Raw genomic sequence first — 16,403 nt, forward strand, 5'->3', positions numbered from 1 at the left:
TCTCTCTTCCTTCTCTCCCTTATCCTTGTTCAAGGGCCCCGGGTTGGCTTCAACCTGGGGCTTCCATGGTTTCAGGTTTTCCTTCCCTTCCTTTTTCCCCAAGGTCTCTGGAACCAGGGCTGCCTTCCAGCACTTCATGGGGCACCTGGTACTTCTGGCCGTGTGGCCAAAGGCCCCGCAGTTTTTGCACTTGAGCTGTGGGTGGAAAGGAAGTGATGTCGGTGAGTGAGCTGAAGCCACAGGCAGCGATCCCACGTCCACATTGGGACGGATTGTGAATTCAGAGCTGAATAAGGATTCCAAAGAGGGGACACCGGCATGGGGGCCGTTAAGTGCTGGGAGAGTTCGGATACGATGTTCCCTCCCAAAGCCCACGTGACGGAGGAACTCTGAAAGGAAGGACTCAAGGTTCCAAGGGGCACGACGGTGAACCCGAAGTCAACAACACAGCCAAACGTGGCTACACAGGACTCTAAGTAGAAAGGGAGGTTGCCCCCAAGAGTCTCTCAAGGGACCTATCGGGCCGGGGAGAAGGTCCCAAGCCACGCCCACCTTGGATGGGAAAAGCAACCTGGGTGGTGGTGACAGAGCTCTTTGGAATCCAACCCAGTCTCTGAGGACCGTGTGACACCCCCTCCCCCCGTCCCCACCCCCACCCCGATACCCAAGAGATCCAGGGCTAGACTTACCCTGGGATCTTCTTCACTGGGCGGGGGAGCCCTTGGCCCAACTGGGGCCCTCCGCTGCTTCTGGAGGGTCTGGGCTCTCACCAGTCTCTCGGCCCAAGATTTGGGGTCCCGACGTGCCATCATCTTCGTCGCCTGGGGGTTTTGTGACCGCCTTTTTCAGGGGTTGACTGTTGGGTCACCTGAAACACACACAAACACACACATGTCGATGGTTAAGCACATTGGATATTCACACACCCACAGGAAGCCACCTGCTAACTCCCTGCCGGTGTGGTCATGAGGAGACCTCACCACCAGTCGGTCAAATCTGTAGAACACAATGTGCTGTGTGCATCCTCGGATACTGTGTGTTCCTCTGCCATGACTACCTAGTCCAAGAGTAAACCGCACCTGCCACAGGGCCCGTGGCCTAGGTATGGGGAGTTGAGCTTTCAACCCCAAACAAGCAACTGATTCTGGAGACTGGACTTAGGTCTCTCACGATTCACTCCGGTAGAAGACACGGTGATTCTATCTCCCTTGACGGACAGAATGATCGAAGACACAGGGCATGGCTTGCGCCACCCTTTGGCAGGTCTGTTTGAAGTCAGGGATATGGGATGCTTCCTGTGACAACTTGAATCGCTACTCTGGCCATTTCATTAGGCAACTTCCAAGCACAAATTCATAGAGAGAAGTTACCTTCCTCTCTACCACACTAGCAGGTGATGGTCTTTCCTGTTCTACCTTTTGGCTTTAGCTCCAGCCCCTCTTTGCTTATTTATTTTTTCTGGTATTTTACGCATACCACACGAATTCATCTGAACAAACGGGGAACAAGTGCCACATCGTATCGACGTCTTACACGGCTGAAGGGCAAACCACCCTTTTTTCCAAAGTCCTTTTTCCATTTACCCACCAATTCAGCATGCTGCAGTACATTTCTTTTCGCATTCCCATCTTGGTCTTATCCCACACGTGGAGACGGATATGTTTTCTCGTTTTCTGTTGCAAGAATTACTAGTAACGAGAACACATCCTTCCCCACCAGCAAGCCCCAGTGTGATCGGTTTCTTTCGGCCTCCTGTGTCTCTTCCCCCCACCCCCACACCCCTCAGGGATTGCGTGAAAAAAACAATAGTTCAGTGAAACTAACCTGAAATTACACGTCTACTTGCTTTCCCCGGCTGGCGCTGAGATGGGCAGGTGCTGGAGCAGCCCCGCTGGAAGCGATGCAGCATCCAGGACGACGGAGGAAGGGGCGGAGAGGGACCTCTGCTTTCCAGGCTGCCTTTTATACTGTCTCTGGTCACCTGACGTGGAACGTACCCTAACCTAATCAGTTACCTGTACCTTCATTGCAATTAACTTAATCCAATTACGTGACCTGGAAAGGTCTATCTGCACAGCCCACTCTAAGATCATGTCCACTGCTGACAGACATTCTAAAACCTACGTGTACAGCTGCAAGCTTTGAAGAATAGATGCTCCCCGTCAGACATGTAACACTGGTGCCTGTACCCCTGTCTTCTTTTCCATCTTTTTGTTTTGTTTTGTTTTGTTTTGTTTTAAAAAATGTGGTAAAATAGACACCTTTTAATTGGACCACATTTAGTCTATCTCGACGTGGGCCTCAGTGTCATCAAGGAGATTCTCCTTGACGTGCAGTCACGGCCATGATCCATCTTCAGAGCTTCTCTTTCTTCCCCAAGGTAAGTCTGTCAGCAGAGAACCCTGACCGCACCCTCATGTGTTTTCTCCTCCAGGAGGCGCTTGGAAACCACCGTGAATTGGACCGCACTGGGAAACACAGATGAGGAAAGTCAACAACGCTTTGTCCTTCAGTGCCTGGCTCCTTTTTCAGCTTGTCTTGCGACTCCAGGCATTATGCCTGAAAAGTCTCCCGGACGCCTGTGAGGCTCTAATTCCCTGGGTCCCATTGCCATGTCTCTGGATTTGCGAAGATCCACCGCACCTTCTGTGGAACTCCCGTGTCGGTGAACTTTTGTGCCACGGCCCCTAATTCTGCCCATGGTCATCTGCAGCTGCACGACTTAGGGTCCATGTTCCTTGGACGGGAAGAGACAGGCAGGAGTCGGAATGATGAACCAGCACACTGGGGCATTTTCTCACGTAGCCCAAGTGACCCCATGGTGTTCTTGAGCTTTGGAACCAGTCGCGTCCCCTTTGACACTGCACCCGGCTCCCAGTCTCTCAATCGTGTTGGCCCTCCGGCGATCTCCCGTTGGATGAATTGCTCCTGCTGAAACTCGAGTCCCCTTTGATTTGCGCTTCATTAATTATTCATGATTCAGGTTGGAAGGCCTGCTGACGACCCCCTGTGGCCGTTCTCTGAGCTTTCCTGTCACATCGTTTCCTTCCACGCTCTTTGGTTCCTTATGGTCCTGCTCCTTCTGCTGTCAGAGGAGCAGAGAGTTGATCTTATTGATTCTGGATACGGATACTTTCTAGGTGATCTGGATAATCCAGATAACGACCCTCAACAGCGGCGGAAAGGGAGCAGACATTTGGTGTGTCTCAGAAAATCCCGCTCAGTTCCGAGGCCCCCTAGATGTGGAATCCTGCTCAGAGTTGTTCCCAGGTCAGAGAATGGAGAGAGCCTGTGCATGATGGGATCTCCCTGCCTAGATCTTTCAGTGAGTCTCTACCTCAGCTACTCTTAGGATCAGGGGGAGAACCACGGTGTCAGACATCCGGAAAGAAGACGGGATGAATGTTTTACCTCTGAAGTACATCCCAAATGTGGGAGTTGACTTCAGCTTTGCTGGGGTCTATTTGGCCAGTGAAACTCTGCCTGGTTCATTCGCACATCCGGAAGCCACTTCACGGGGGGCCGTCGCAACTGGAACCACACACTTGGCATCGGCGGTTGAGCCAAATGGGGACTCGTGGTGCAAGCAACGCTCCCCACGTGTTAGCGTGGGTGAGATTCGGTTGGCGGAATTTTACTAGGTGCGTGTTGGTAGAGTGGGGCTGAGGTTTTCTTGCTCCTGTGGTTGTATACGAAGTCAAAGGTCCTGCCCAGCCCTGCGGTCCCCTCAGTCAACTCTGTTTCGGAGACATAACGATTTGGATTGCCAACAAGTCAAGAAATGTTCAAGCCCTTGGATGTAGGGTAAAGAAAGGGAGATCAGACTGTCACTGTGTCTATGTAGAAGGGGAAGACATAAGAGACTCCATTTTGAAAAAGACCTGTACTTTAAACAATTGCTTTGCTGAGATGTTGATCATTTGTAGCTTTGCCGCGGCCCCTTTGACCCAACTTGGAGCTCACAAAAACCTGTGTTGTATAACATCGAGGCTTAAGGGATCTAGGGCTGTGCAGGGCGTGCCTTGTTAACCAAATGTTTACGAGCAGTATACTTGGTAAAAGTCATTGCCATTCCCTAGTCTCAATAAACCAGGGGCACAATGCACCGTGGAAAGCCACAGGGACCTCTGCCCTTGAAAGCAGGGTATTGTCCAAGGTTTCTCCCCATGTGACAGTCTGAAATATGGCCGCGGAGAATGGGAAAAACCTGACTTGCCCCCAGCCTGACACCCGTGAAGGTTCTCTGCTGAGGTGGATTAGTGAAAGAGGAAAGCCTCTTGCAGTTGAGAGAGAGGACAGCCACTGTCTCCTGCAGCCTCGCATGCCTCCCTGGCTCTTAAGAATCCCATCGCAGGGGGGTGAGGCACGCCCCGCGATGCGAGGTGCAATAGTCAGCCCCTCTTGCCCCCCTGGCTCTTAGGATCCCCATCGCAGGGGGGTTAGGTACGCCCCGCAATGCCTGTAGTAAGAGCCAGCCCCTCTTTTCCGCCTGGCTCTTAGAACCCCCATCTCTGTGGTATGAGGCACGCCCATCGATGAGGGGATTAAGAGCACGCCCCTCTTACCCCCCTGGCTCTTAGGACTCCCATCGCAGGCGTTGAGGCACGCTCCGCGATGCGGAGTGTAAATGCCAGCCCCTCTGGACACCCTGTTTTTTAGGATCCGCGGTGGACTCACATCCTGTTTATCATATTGTGAGTAATATCGTCTCGCGCTCTGGAGTTTATGAACTGTTTCACCCACCAGTGTACACCCCGGTGTACAGAGGTTGTACAGCCGTCCGTATTGGGAGTCATATCATCCTCTTCCTCCCTGAATATTAAGAGAAGTATCACAGCGGTGTTTCTACTCCCTGGGATATCGCGTGTCATATCCTCCTCTCCCACGTTTCAATTAGAAACAATATCAGTGTGGGCGTGTTCACCTTCTGTGATACTGAAAGTAATATCATCCTCTTCCCTCCAGGATTGTGGGAACAATATCCCTGGGGGTGTCCACTTTCTGCCATATATGTAGTCATATCACCCCCTCCGCCTTGGAATATTATTAAGGACCATCTCACACGAGGGTGTACCCTTCCTACGATGTTGGGAGTAATAGCATTCTCTTCTTCCGTGAATATTAGGAAGAAAATCACCGGGTGTATGCACACCCAGTGCTATATTGGGAGTAATGTCATACTCCACCCCCTGAAGATTATATTCGGATCAATATCACCGGCTGGGTGTACACCTACTGCGATATTGAACGTAATATCATGCTCTCTCCCTCCCTGAACATTAGGAGAAATATCACAGGTGGGTGTACACCCACTGAGGTATTAGGGAGTAATATTAGTGTGAATTATCCCTTATTTTTTATGAACATGAATATGAATGGCCGATATTAATATTAATATTAAGAAATAATTGCTAATAAAAAGTTTTCAGATTATTAATATTAATATTAATTATTAGGAGCTAATATTACTGTTCTCTAATGAATAAGATCAATATCAGTTATTAATATCAGGCATCATTAATCATTAATATTAATCATGTATTGTTATCGTTAGTATAACTATTTAATATTAATTATCATTAGTATCGGTATTGATTTTAAAAATTATATTATGGGATATTAATATTGATAATTATTAGTGTCAATTAATAATTGATATTATTAATTGCGGTAAGTAGCATTGCGTCATTCCACCCCTTCCTCGGCAGCTCGTTTACGACCCAAAACGGGGACACAAATGCCCCTGAGGGAGCAGCGGTAGACTGGGATAAATGAAAATGCTCATGTGGTGGAGAGCCGTGTTTTTGGGTACCAGCCCTTGACCTGCGTCGACCTTCTCAACTGCAAAAACAGTTCACCGCCCTATACCAAGAAGCCACAAGCCCTAATTGATTTGCTCCAAACTGTTTTCCATACCCACAACCACACCTGGGCTGATTGGCCCCAGTTACTCATTTTCCTCTTTAACAGCGAAGAAAGGCGGAGAGTCCTCCAAGCAGCAACTACGTGGCTAGAGGAACATGCAGCAGCTGATTATCAAAACCCCCAATAGTATGGAAGGACCCAGTTGCCCGGAACCGACCCCCAGTTGGACCCACATGAAAGAGAGGATATGCAAAGGCTAAACCGAGACAGGGAAGCTCTGTTCGAAGGATTAATGAGGGGAGCTCAGAAGGCCACAAACGTTAACAAGCTCTCTGAAGTCATTCAGGGAAAAGAAGAATGTCCAGCACAATTCTACGAGAGAATGTGTGAGGCCTATCATATGTATACTCCCTTTGATCCCGATAGTCCTGAAAAGCAGCGCATGATTCACATGGCTTTAGTCCATCAAAGCTCAGAAGACATGAGAAGAAAACTGCAGAAACAGACTGGGCTTGCAGGCATGAATCCATCCCAATTACTAGAAATAGCTAGCCAGGTGTTTGTAAACAGGGATGCAGTAAGCCGTAAGGAAAACCGCAGAGAGAATGGAAGTCAGGCCCGGCGACACGCCGACCTGTTTGTCAGCTTCAGCAATCAGAGGGGCCCCCCCAAAGAGGCAAGGGAAGGGGGGCCCTGGGAAAGAAACTCAGCTTGGCTGTCAGAGTTTGCAGCGTAACAAGTGTGCTGATTGTAAAGGAATAGGACAGTGGAAGAACAAATGCCCTGAGCTGAAAAGAAAACAAGGTGACTCAGAGCATGAGGCCCCGGAAAAGGAGGAAGGGGCCGTGCTCAACCTGGAAGAAGGGTTCTTGGACTGAGGGAGACCGGGCTCAAGCGTCCCCATTCTGACTTCTGGTCAGAATGACAGTCGGGGGTGGAGAATTGACTTTCTTGTAGATAGCGGTGCTGAACATTCGCTAGTAACCGCCCCGGTCGCCCCCTAATCCAAGAAGACTATTGAGGTCAACGGAGCCACGGGTGTTTCAGCAAAGCAAGCTTTCTGCTTGCCTCGGACTTGTAGTCTAGGAGGACATAAAGTCATTCATCAGTTTTGGTACATGCCTGACTGTCTCTTGACCTTTTCGGGAAGGGACTTGCTCAGCAAGCTCACAGCCACTCCCTCTTTCACAGAGCACGGCTCTTCGCTGCTAAAGTTACCAGGAATGGGAGTCATTATGACGCTTATGGTCCCCCGAGAGGAGGAATGGAGACTTTTCTGAACTGAGCCGGGCCAAGAGAGAAGACCAGCTCTGGCTAAGCAGTGGCCAAGAGTACGGGCAGAAGAGAACCCTCTGGGATTGGCCAGTTAAGACTGGGGTCCAGCCGGTGAGGCAAAAACAGGAGCCCGTACCCAGAGAATCCCTTCAAGGTATCCAGGTCCGTCTCAAGCACCTAAGAACTTTTGGAATGATTGTTCCTTGTCAGTCTCCATGGAACACTCCCCTCCTGCCTGTTCCCAAGCCACGGACCAAGGACTACCGGCCGGTACAGGATTTGCGCTTGCTTCATCAAGCCACACTGACTTTACATCCAAAAGTACCTAACTCGTCCACATTGTTGTGGTTGCCGCCAGCTGAGGACAGCTGGTTCACCTGCTTGGACCTGAAAGACACTTTCTTTCCTATCAGATTAGCCCCTGAGAGGCAGCAGTTGTTTGCCTTTCAGTGGGAAGATCCGGAGTCACGTGTCACTACTCAGTACACTTGGACCGGACTTCCCCAAGGGTTCAAGAACTCCCCCACCATCTTTGGGGAGGCATGGGCTCGAGACCTCCAGAAGTTTCCCAGCAGAGACCTAGACTGCGTGTTGCTCCAGTAGGTTGATGACCTTCTGCTGGGACACCCCACGGAAGTCGGGTGTGCCAAGGGAACAGATGCCCTACACCAGCACCTGGAGGACTGTGGGTAGAAGGTGTCCAAGATGGAAGCTCAGATCTGCCGACAGCAGGTACGTTACTTGGGATTTACTATCCGACAGGGGTCGGAACGCAGCCCAGGATCAGAAAGAAAGCAGGTCATTTGCCATCTAGCGGAGCCTAAGAGCACAAAGCAGGTGAGAGAATTCTTAGGAGCTGTGGGGCTTTGTAGACAGTGGATCCCAAACTTTGCAGTATTAGCCAAGTTTTTGTATGAGGTCACGAAGGGGGCGGGGACCGGGAAACTTTGGAATGTGGATCCCAACAACAGCAAGTCTTTCATGAGTTAAAGGAAAAACTTCTGGCAGCCCCAGCCCTGAGGTTACCCGATCTGACAAAGCCTTTTCCATTGTATGCATCAGAGAGAGAAAAGATGGCAGCTGGACTTTGAATCCAAACTGTGGGGCCCTGGCTGAGGCCGGTGGCCTACCTCTCTCAACAACTAGACGGGATTTCTAAAGGATGGCCCCCCTGTTGGAGGGCCTTGGCAGCAACTGCCCTGCTAGTACAAGAAGCAAAAAAGCTGACTCTTGGGCGAAACCTGAACATAAAGGCCTCCCGTGCTGTGGTGACTTTCAATGAATACTAAAGAACATCATTGGCTAACGAATGCCAGACTGACCAAGTACCAAACTTTGCTCTGTGAAAGTCCCCGTATAACCATTGAAGTTTGCAAAACCCTACACCCCGCCACCTTGCTGCCGGTATCAGAGAGCCCTGTTGAGCCTGATTGTGTAGAAGTGTTGGACTCAATTGACTCTAGCAGACCTGATCTCCGGGACCAGCCTTGGGCATCAGTAGACTGGAAACTATACGTAGATGGGAGCAGCTTCTTCAACCCCCAAGGAAAGAGAGGTGCAAGGTATGCAGTGATAACCCTGGACACGGTTGTTGAAGCCAGATCGTTGCCCCAGGCCACTTCAGCCCAGAAAGCTGAACTCATTGCTTTCACTGGGGCTTTAGAACTCAGTGAGGGTGAGGCTGTCAACATTTACACTGATTCTCGGTATGTCTTTTTAACCCTTCAAGTGCATGGAGCTTGATAGAAAGAAAAGGGCCTATTGAACTCTGGGGGAAAAGACAGAAAATATCAAGAAGAAATCTTGTAATCATTAGAAGCAGTATGGAAACCCCACAAGGTGACAGTTAGGCATTGCAGAGGACACCAGCGAGCTTCCACCTTGCTGGGTTTGGGGAATTCCCGCGCTGACTCAGAGGCTAGAAAAGCAGCATCTGCCCCCTTTTGGGCATCAGTGCTCCCTCAAGCACCTGATCTTGGCCCTCCTTCTTCTAAAGAAGAAAAGGACTTTCTCCAGGTAGAGGGAAGGACAAGTGATGGAGGAAGGATGGATTCGGTTACCAGATGGGAGAGTAGCTGTGCCACAGCTGCTAGGAGCTGCAGTTGTACTGGCTTTGCAAGAAACCACCCATCGAGGTCAGGAGTCACTGGAAAAGTTGTTAGGCCGGTATTTCTACATCTCGCCTTTGTCAGCCCTTGCCAAAACGGTGAGGCAGCGGTGTGTTACCTGCCGACAGCATGATGCGAGGCAAGGTCCAGCTGTTCCGCCCGGCATACGAGCTTATGGAGCAGCCCCCTTTGAAGGTCTCTAGGTAGACTTCACAGAGATGCCAAAGTGTGGAGGTAACAAGTATGTACCAGTTCTTGGGCGTACCTACTCTGGGTGGGTGGAGGCCTATCCAACACGAACTGAGAAAGCTCGTGAAGTAACCCCTGTGCTTCTTCGAGATGTGATGCCTAGATTTCGACCGCGCTTACGTATCGGTTCAGACAACGGGCCTGCGTTTTCGGCTGCCTTGATACAGAAGATGGCAAAGGTATTGGGGATCACACGGAACCTGCATGCTGCCTCCCGGCCTCAGAGTTCCGGAAGGGTGGAGCGGATGAATCGGACTATCAAAAATAGTACTATTGTCTTCCCCGCTGGATATTTAAAACAACACCACAAGGCGCGTCAAACCACCTGCTAAATTGGAGGGAATGTTATCCTCTCCCCTCCTCCCCCGGCCCCGGATGTTACAGACAACAACACAGGGGTGATGTACACCCACTGCTTTATTGGGAGTAATATCATCCTCTCCCTTCTTGGATAGTAGGAACAGTATCACACTGTGCGTGTAGGCCTGTCGTGAATTTCAATGGAATCTCATCCTGCGCCTCCCTGGATATGATGAACAATATCACGGGGAATATACAACTTCTGAGATATTGGGAGTGATATCATCCTCTCCCCTATGGAGGTTAGGAACAATATCACAGGAGTAGTATAAACCCTCTGGGATGTTGGGACTCATATCATCCTCCCGCCCACTGGATACTAAAAACCATATCACAAGGGACGTGGACACACACTTCGATATTGGTATGAATACCATCCTCTCCCTCTTTGGATATTCGGTGCCATATTTCAGGTGGGGTATACACCGCCCGCAATATTGGAAGTAATATGATTTTCTACCCCACCGGATATCGGAAACAATATCACAGGTGGTTGTGAACAACCCCTGCGATATTTGGAGTAATATCACCATCTCCGCTCACGATTATTAAGAACAATATCATAGGGGTGTGGGATGTACACCCCCTTTCATATTTGATATCATCCTCTTCCCCCTTGGATATTAGGAACAATATCAGGAAGGGATGTACAGACCCTGCGACCTTTGCTGTCATAGAAATGTCTCTGCCCTAGATATTAGGAAAAAATGTCCCTGGGGATGTGAACAGCCCTGCGATATTGAGAGTAGTATCATCCTCTGCCCCCTTGCATATTGGGAACAACATCACAGGTGGGGTGTACTACCTCTGTGATATTGGGAGTGAAATTTTCCTCTCTTCCCCTGGACACTAGGAAGGGTATCAGAGGGGGAGGGTGTACATTCCCTGTGATATTCAACGTAACCTTATCCTCTCCCTCCCAGGGTATTCAGAACAATATTACAGGAGGGGTATACACCCCCTGTGATATTGGGAGTAATATCATCCTCTCTCCCTGTGGATATTACGAAGAGTATCACAGGGCTCTAGAAACCCCCTGAGGTACTGGGAGTAACATCATCCTCTCTCCCTCTGAATATAGGAAGATTTTCACAGGGGGGTATACACCCCCTGCGATATTGGGAGTAAGATCATCCTCTCCACCCAGGAAATGACTAACAAGGTCACGGGGGGATGTACTCTCCCTGCGATATTGGGAGTAATGTCGTCCTCCCGAAACCTGGATGTTAGCAATGACATCACAGAGGGGGTGTACACACCCTGCCACATTGGAAGTAATATAATCCTCTCCCCATCTGGATACTGGGAAAGATATCACAGCGCGGGTATACGTTTCCTACGCTGTTGGGAGTAATATCATTCTTTTCCTTTCTGGATATTAGGAAGAATATCACAAGGGTGCTGTACAATTACTTCGATATTGGGAGTAATATCATCCTCTATTTTCCTGGATATTGGGCACAAAACACAAAAGGGTGTACATCCCCTGCGATATTGGGAGTAATCGCATACTCTCTTTCCCTGGATGTTAGAAAACAATATCATCAGGGCTGAACACCCCCCGCGATAATGGGAGTCACGTTTACTATTTCACAGGCCATTTGGAACAATATCATAGGGGGTGTTTACAAACAGGGGTGGTGTACACCCCCTGTGTTATTGGGAGTAAGCTCATTCTCTCCACCTCCGGATATTAAGAACAATATCCCGGCGGGAGGTGGTACACCCCCAGTGATATTGCGAATAATGTCATCCTCTCCTTTCCTGGATATTAGGAAAAATATCACAGGGGGGTGTACTCCTTCTGTGATATTGGAAGCAATATCAACCTCTCCCCCGCTGGATATTAGAAAAAAAAATCTCTCACGGTGTACACCCACTGTGATATGAGGAGAAATATCTTCCTAGGGTATTACGAATAATTTCACAGTCTGTACACACATGGTGTACACTCAATGTGATATTAGGAGTAATATTAACCTAGTAGATAATAAATAACATCGCAGGGTGTACACCCACTTTGATATTAGCTGTAATATTTTTCTAAGTTGTTACAAATAAGATCACAGGGTGTACAAACATGGTGTACACTCACTGTGATATCAGGAGTCATATCTCTGTGATATATTATGAATAATATCACAGGGTGTACACCCACTGTATTATAAGGAGTAAGATCTCTGTAGGATATTACAATTAAGATCACAGGGTGTAGAGCCACCGTGATATTAGGAGCAATATCTTTCTAGGATATTACAAATAATATCACAGGGTGTACGCCCACTCTATTGTCAGGAGCAATATCTCCCTAGGATATCAAAAATCCTATCACAGGGTATCCAATCTCTGCCTTCCATGTTCTAAGGGATTCTCCAGCTTCAGCCTGCCGAGTAGCTAGGGTTACCCGCCACCACGCCCAGCTAATTTTTTTTTTTATTTGCACTGGAGACGGGGTTTCACCACGTTGGCCAGGCTGGTCTGGAACTCCTGACCTCAGATGATCCATCAGCCTCGGCTGCCCAAAGTGCTGGGATTACAGGTGTGAGCCATGGTGCTGGGCCAAGAGTTATAGATTCTATTCATTTGGAAACACAGCTCCCATTTTTGAGTGTGCATGTACTTTTATAAAGAAATGATGTCAGAAAACTGAAGGATGATAATAAATATGAAAAGTGACAGGCATGTGAAAAGGTCTTCCGATTGAGAACTATAAGTTTCGATTTCGTTTTCAGGTAATGGGGTCCTTGCTCTTGTGTCGTCCTTTTACATATTCTACATCAATGGAAGTTGTAGTACGGTGTCAGAATAAAGTAGAGTGTATTTCACGGCTTCTTAATTTCTTTCAATTAGACTGAGATCTTTTTCTGAAAGAGAGAAGGACATTTTCATTGCATTGTATTTTTTCTGAAAAGAGTAGGGCCGTATTTTACGGAGATCACGGATTTGTTATATATGAAGTTTTGGTCTTCTAATATTCTTCCGTGGTTTTTCTCTAAAGTAGTATGTACTGAAAGCCTCATATAGCAAAAAAGTAAATCACGTAATAATTCTGAGATTTTTGGAATTGTCACAACGGAGAAACATTGCTGGCGGTGTATGGTCCGCAAGTGTGAAGATGTTCCTTGTGAATTGCTTGCATCCAGCATTAAGGGCTGGTTTTTATCTTTTATTTTTCCAATCCTCTTTCCTTCTCAAGGTGTCCAAGACACACAGGGCCACAGAATCTCACAGGTGTCTGAGAATTCCTCCTCCTGGGACTCTCAGAGGATCCAGAACTGCAGCCGGTCCTCGCTTTGCTGTCCCTGTCCCTGTCCATGTATCTGGTCACGGTGCTGAGGAACCTGCTCAGCATCCTGGCTGTCAGCTCTGACTCCCCCCTCCACACCCCCAAGTACTTCTTCCTCTCCAACATGTGCTGGGCTGACATCGGTTTCACCTCGGCCACGGTTCCCAAGATGATTGTGGACATGCTGGCGCATAGCAGAGTCATCTCTCATGCAGTCTGCCTGACACAGATTTCTTTCTTGCTCCTTTTTGCATGTATAGAAGGCATGCTCCTGACTGTGATGGCCTATGACTGCTTTCTAGGCATCTGTTGCCCTCTGCACTACCCAGTCATCGTGAATCCTCACCTCTGTGTCTTCTTCGTTTTGGTGTCCTTTTTCCTTAGCCTGTTGGATTCCCAGCTGCACAGTTGGATTGTGTTACAATTCACCAGCATCAAGAATGTGGAAATCTCTAATTCTGTCTGTGACCCCTCTCATCTTCTCAAACTTGCTTGTTCTGACAGCGTCATCAATAGCATATTCATATATTTTGATAGTACTATGTTTGGTTTTCTTCCCATTTCAGGGATCCTTTTGTCTTACTATAAAATTTTCCCCTCCATTCTAAGGATGTGGTCGTCAGATGGGAAGTATAAAGCCTTCTCCACCTATGGCTCTCACCTAGCGGCTGTTTGCTGATTTTATGGAGCAGGCATTGGCATGTACCTGGCTTCAGCTGTGTCACCACCCCCCAGGAATGGTGTGGTGGCATCAGTGATGTACGCTGTGGTCACCCTCATGCTGAACCTTTTCATCTACAGCCTGAGAAACAGGGACATACAAAGTGCCCTGCGGAGGCTGCACAGCAGAACAGTCGAATCTCATGATCTGTTCCATCCTTTTTCTTGTGTGAGTGAGAAAGGGTAACCACATTAAATCTCTATATCTGCAAATCCTGCCCCTTAGTCACATTATTTTTGTGGCTTGATGGCTTTTATTGCTTTCCGCATTTCCTTTGTGAATATTGCTTTCTTCGTTATGCCTTTAACTGGAATGGGTGAGGATTCTGGGATCCTTGGTTTAGCAGAAACCTCATGACAGAATCCTCTATACCTAGGCGGCCTCTTTTAGTCTCTGAGCAATAACCTTGTCATCCAGGTGGAATCACAACCATCACTTTATATACACGAAGTCCTCACTTCGTTTTGGAATTCCCTGAAAACTGACTTTATGGAAACATTGTACAGAAGGTCCTCCAACACAACTCGTTGTTCAAAGTTGTGTAGTTATACTGTTGATGAAAAATAAGTGGTTTCACTATACATAATTTTGCTTCAAGGTGAAGTTTCCAAGAGACTTTCAAAGATGTTAAGTGAGTACATACTGTACATCAAATTCATATCCTCTTCCACAGTTCATGTGGAATTTCTTTATAAACTGCTTCTAGAGAATCTATTTAGGCAGGTTCTGTGTAGAGATCCATGTCGCCCTTCCTCAATCTTGGCTTTGAGTCAAATCACCTGGGGAGCTTACGCATGGTGAGGCCTGGGCCTCAAAACTTGAGATTCTGATTTCCTTGCACCTGTGTGAGTATGTGGATTTTTTTTTTTCTTTTAAAGCACCAGAGGTAGTTCCAATGACGAAGTTTTTAGAGGCATCAAGCTCCAATGAATAAGAACAGAAATTAATTGTAGTATGATTTCTTCAAATATTATCTTCAAATGCATTGTCCATCAACACCATACAAATGTTTATTATGCTGTTTTTTCTTACCACTTCGCATTTTCTATTTCCATATTGTCTTTTTTTTTTTTTTTTTTTTTTTTTTTGAGTCAGAGTTTCACTCTTGTTGCCCAGGCTGGAGTTCAATGGCACAGTCTCGGCTCACTGCAACCTCTGCCTCCCGTATTCAAGCAATTCTCCTGTCTCAGCCTTCCAAGTAGCTGGGATTACAGGCATGCGCTACCATGCCTGGCTATCTTTTTTTTTTTTTTTTTTGTATTGTTAGTAGAGACAGTGTTTCTCCATTTTGGTCAGGTTGGTCTTGAACTCCTGACCTCAGGTGATCCGCCCGCTTCTGCCTCCCAAAGTACTGAGATTACAGGCATGAGCGACCGCGCCCAGCCACCACTTAGCATTTACATTTTACATTTGTTGAAGTTATAGATTTATACACACATCACTTGCTGCTTTGTTATACACTTGCATATACACAAGATGGGAAATAGAAAAGAATAAAATGGGCACAGTATCCCTGAAGTTTCACATTCCGAGACTTTAAAAATATTTGCTCTTTAGAAATTTGTTTCAATGAAGAAACTGTGGTATACACACCCAGTGAAGTATTATTCAGCCTAAAGAGGAAGAAAGTCCTCTCCACTGCAGACAAAATGGATGAGATTGCAGGTCTGTATATTAAATGAAAGAAGCCAGGCACAGAATGTCAAATATTTCATATCCTCACTTCTATGTAGGAAGAAAAAAGGAAACCTTGGCCAGGCTTGGTGGCTCAGACCTGTAATCCCAGCACTCTGGGAGGCCGAGTCGCACGGATCACTTGAGTCCAGGAGTTCGAGACCCGCTTGGCCAACATGGTGAAGCCCCGTCTCTACGGAAAAAACAAACAATTAGCCGGGCGTGGTGACGCGTGCCTCTAGTCTCAGCTACTCGGAGGGCTGAGGCCCAAGAAGCACTTGAACTAGGGAGGCGGAGCTTGCAGTGAGCCCGGATTGTGCCTGTGTACTCCAATCTGGGCAACAGAAAGAGACTCCATCACACAACTACACAGAAAAGGAATCTCAGGAAGGTGGAAAGTATAAAGGTGGTTAGCAGACGCTAGGAAGAAAAGGGGTGGGATGGGGAATGAAGACAAGTGGATAATTGGGTCCCAAAATACAGAAAGATGGAATAAGTAAATTCTAGTGTCTGATAGTACAGTGTGAAAATTTTAGTTCTTGAATATTTGCAGATGCTTTGGTAAGAAACTTCCTAACTTTCTCATTATGCTGGTTTTAAGCTCTTCTCTTTCTGCTCTTGAAGTCATGCTGGTTTTTTTTGTTTGTTTGTTTTTTGTTTTGAGATGGAGTTTCACTCTTGTTGCCCAGGCTGGAGTGTCATGGTGCAATCTTGGCTCACAGCAACCTCTGCCTCCTGTGTTCAAGCGATTCTCCTGCCTCCACCTCCCGAGTAGCTGGGATTATAGGCATGCGCCTGTAGTAGAGACGGGGGTTTCTCCCTGTCGGTCAGGCTGGTCTTCAACTCCTGACCTCACGTGATCCGC

The 16,403-nt window shown here is 47.7% G+C and overlaps 1 protein-coding gene across 1 annotated transcript; it reads left to right on the forward strand.

Moving 5' to 3' along the window:
* The first annotated feature begins 10,587 nt into the window (after nucleotides 1–10,587).
* LOC129395858 (olfactory receptor 7E24-like) lies at nucleotides 10,588–14,024 on the forward strand. Its single transcript, XM_055107283.2, has 2 exons — nucleotides 10,588–11,182; nucleotides 13,122–14,024. The coding sequence occupies exons 1-2, from the start codon at nucleotides 11,008–11,010 to the stop codon at nucleotides 13,820–13,822; spliced, it is 876 nt and encodes a 291-aa protein (XP_054963258.1). The 5' UTR covers nucleotides 10,588–11,007; the 3' UTR covers nucleotides 13,823–14,024.
* Nucleotides 14,025–16,403: the final 2,379 nt, after the last annotated feature.

The sequence above is a fragment of the Pan paniscus genome, chromosome 7 (assembly GCF_029289425.2).
Source record: "Pan paniscus chromosome 7, NHGRI_mPanPan1-v2.0_pri, whole genome shotgun sequence".
Classification (NCBI taxonomy): Eukaryota; Metazoa; Chordata; class Mammalia; order Primates; family Hominidae; genus Pan; species Pan paniscus.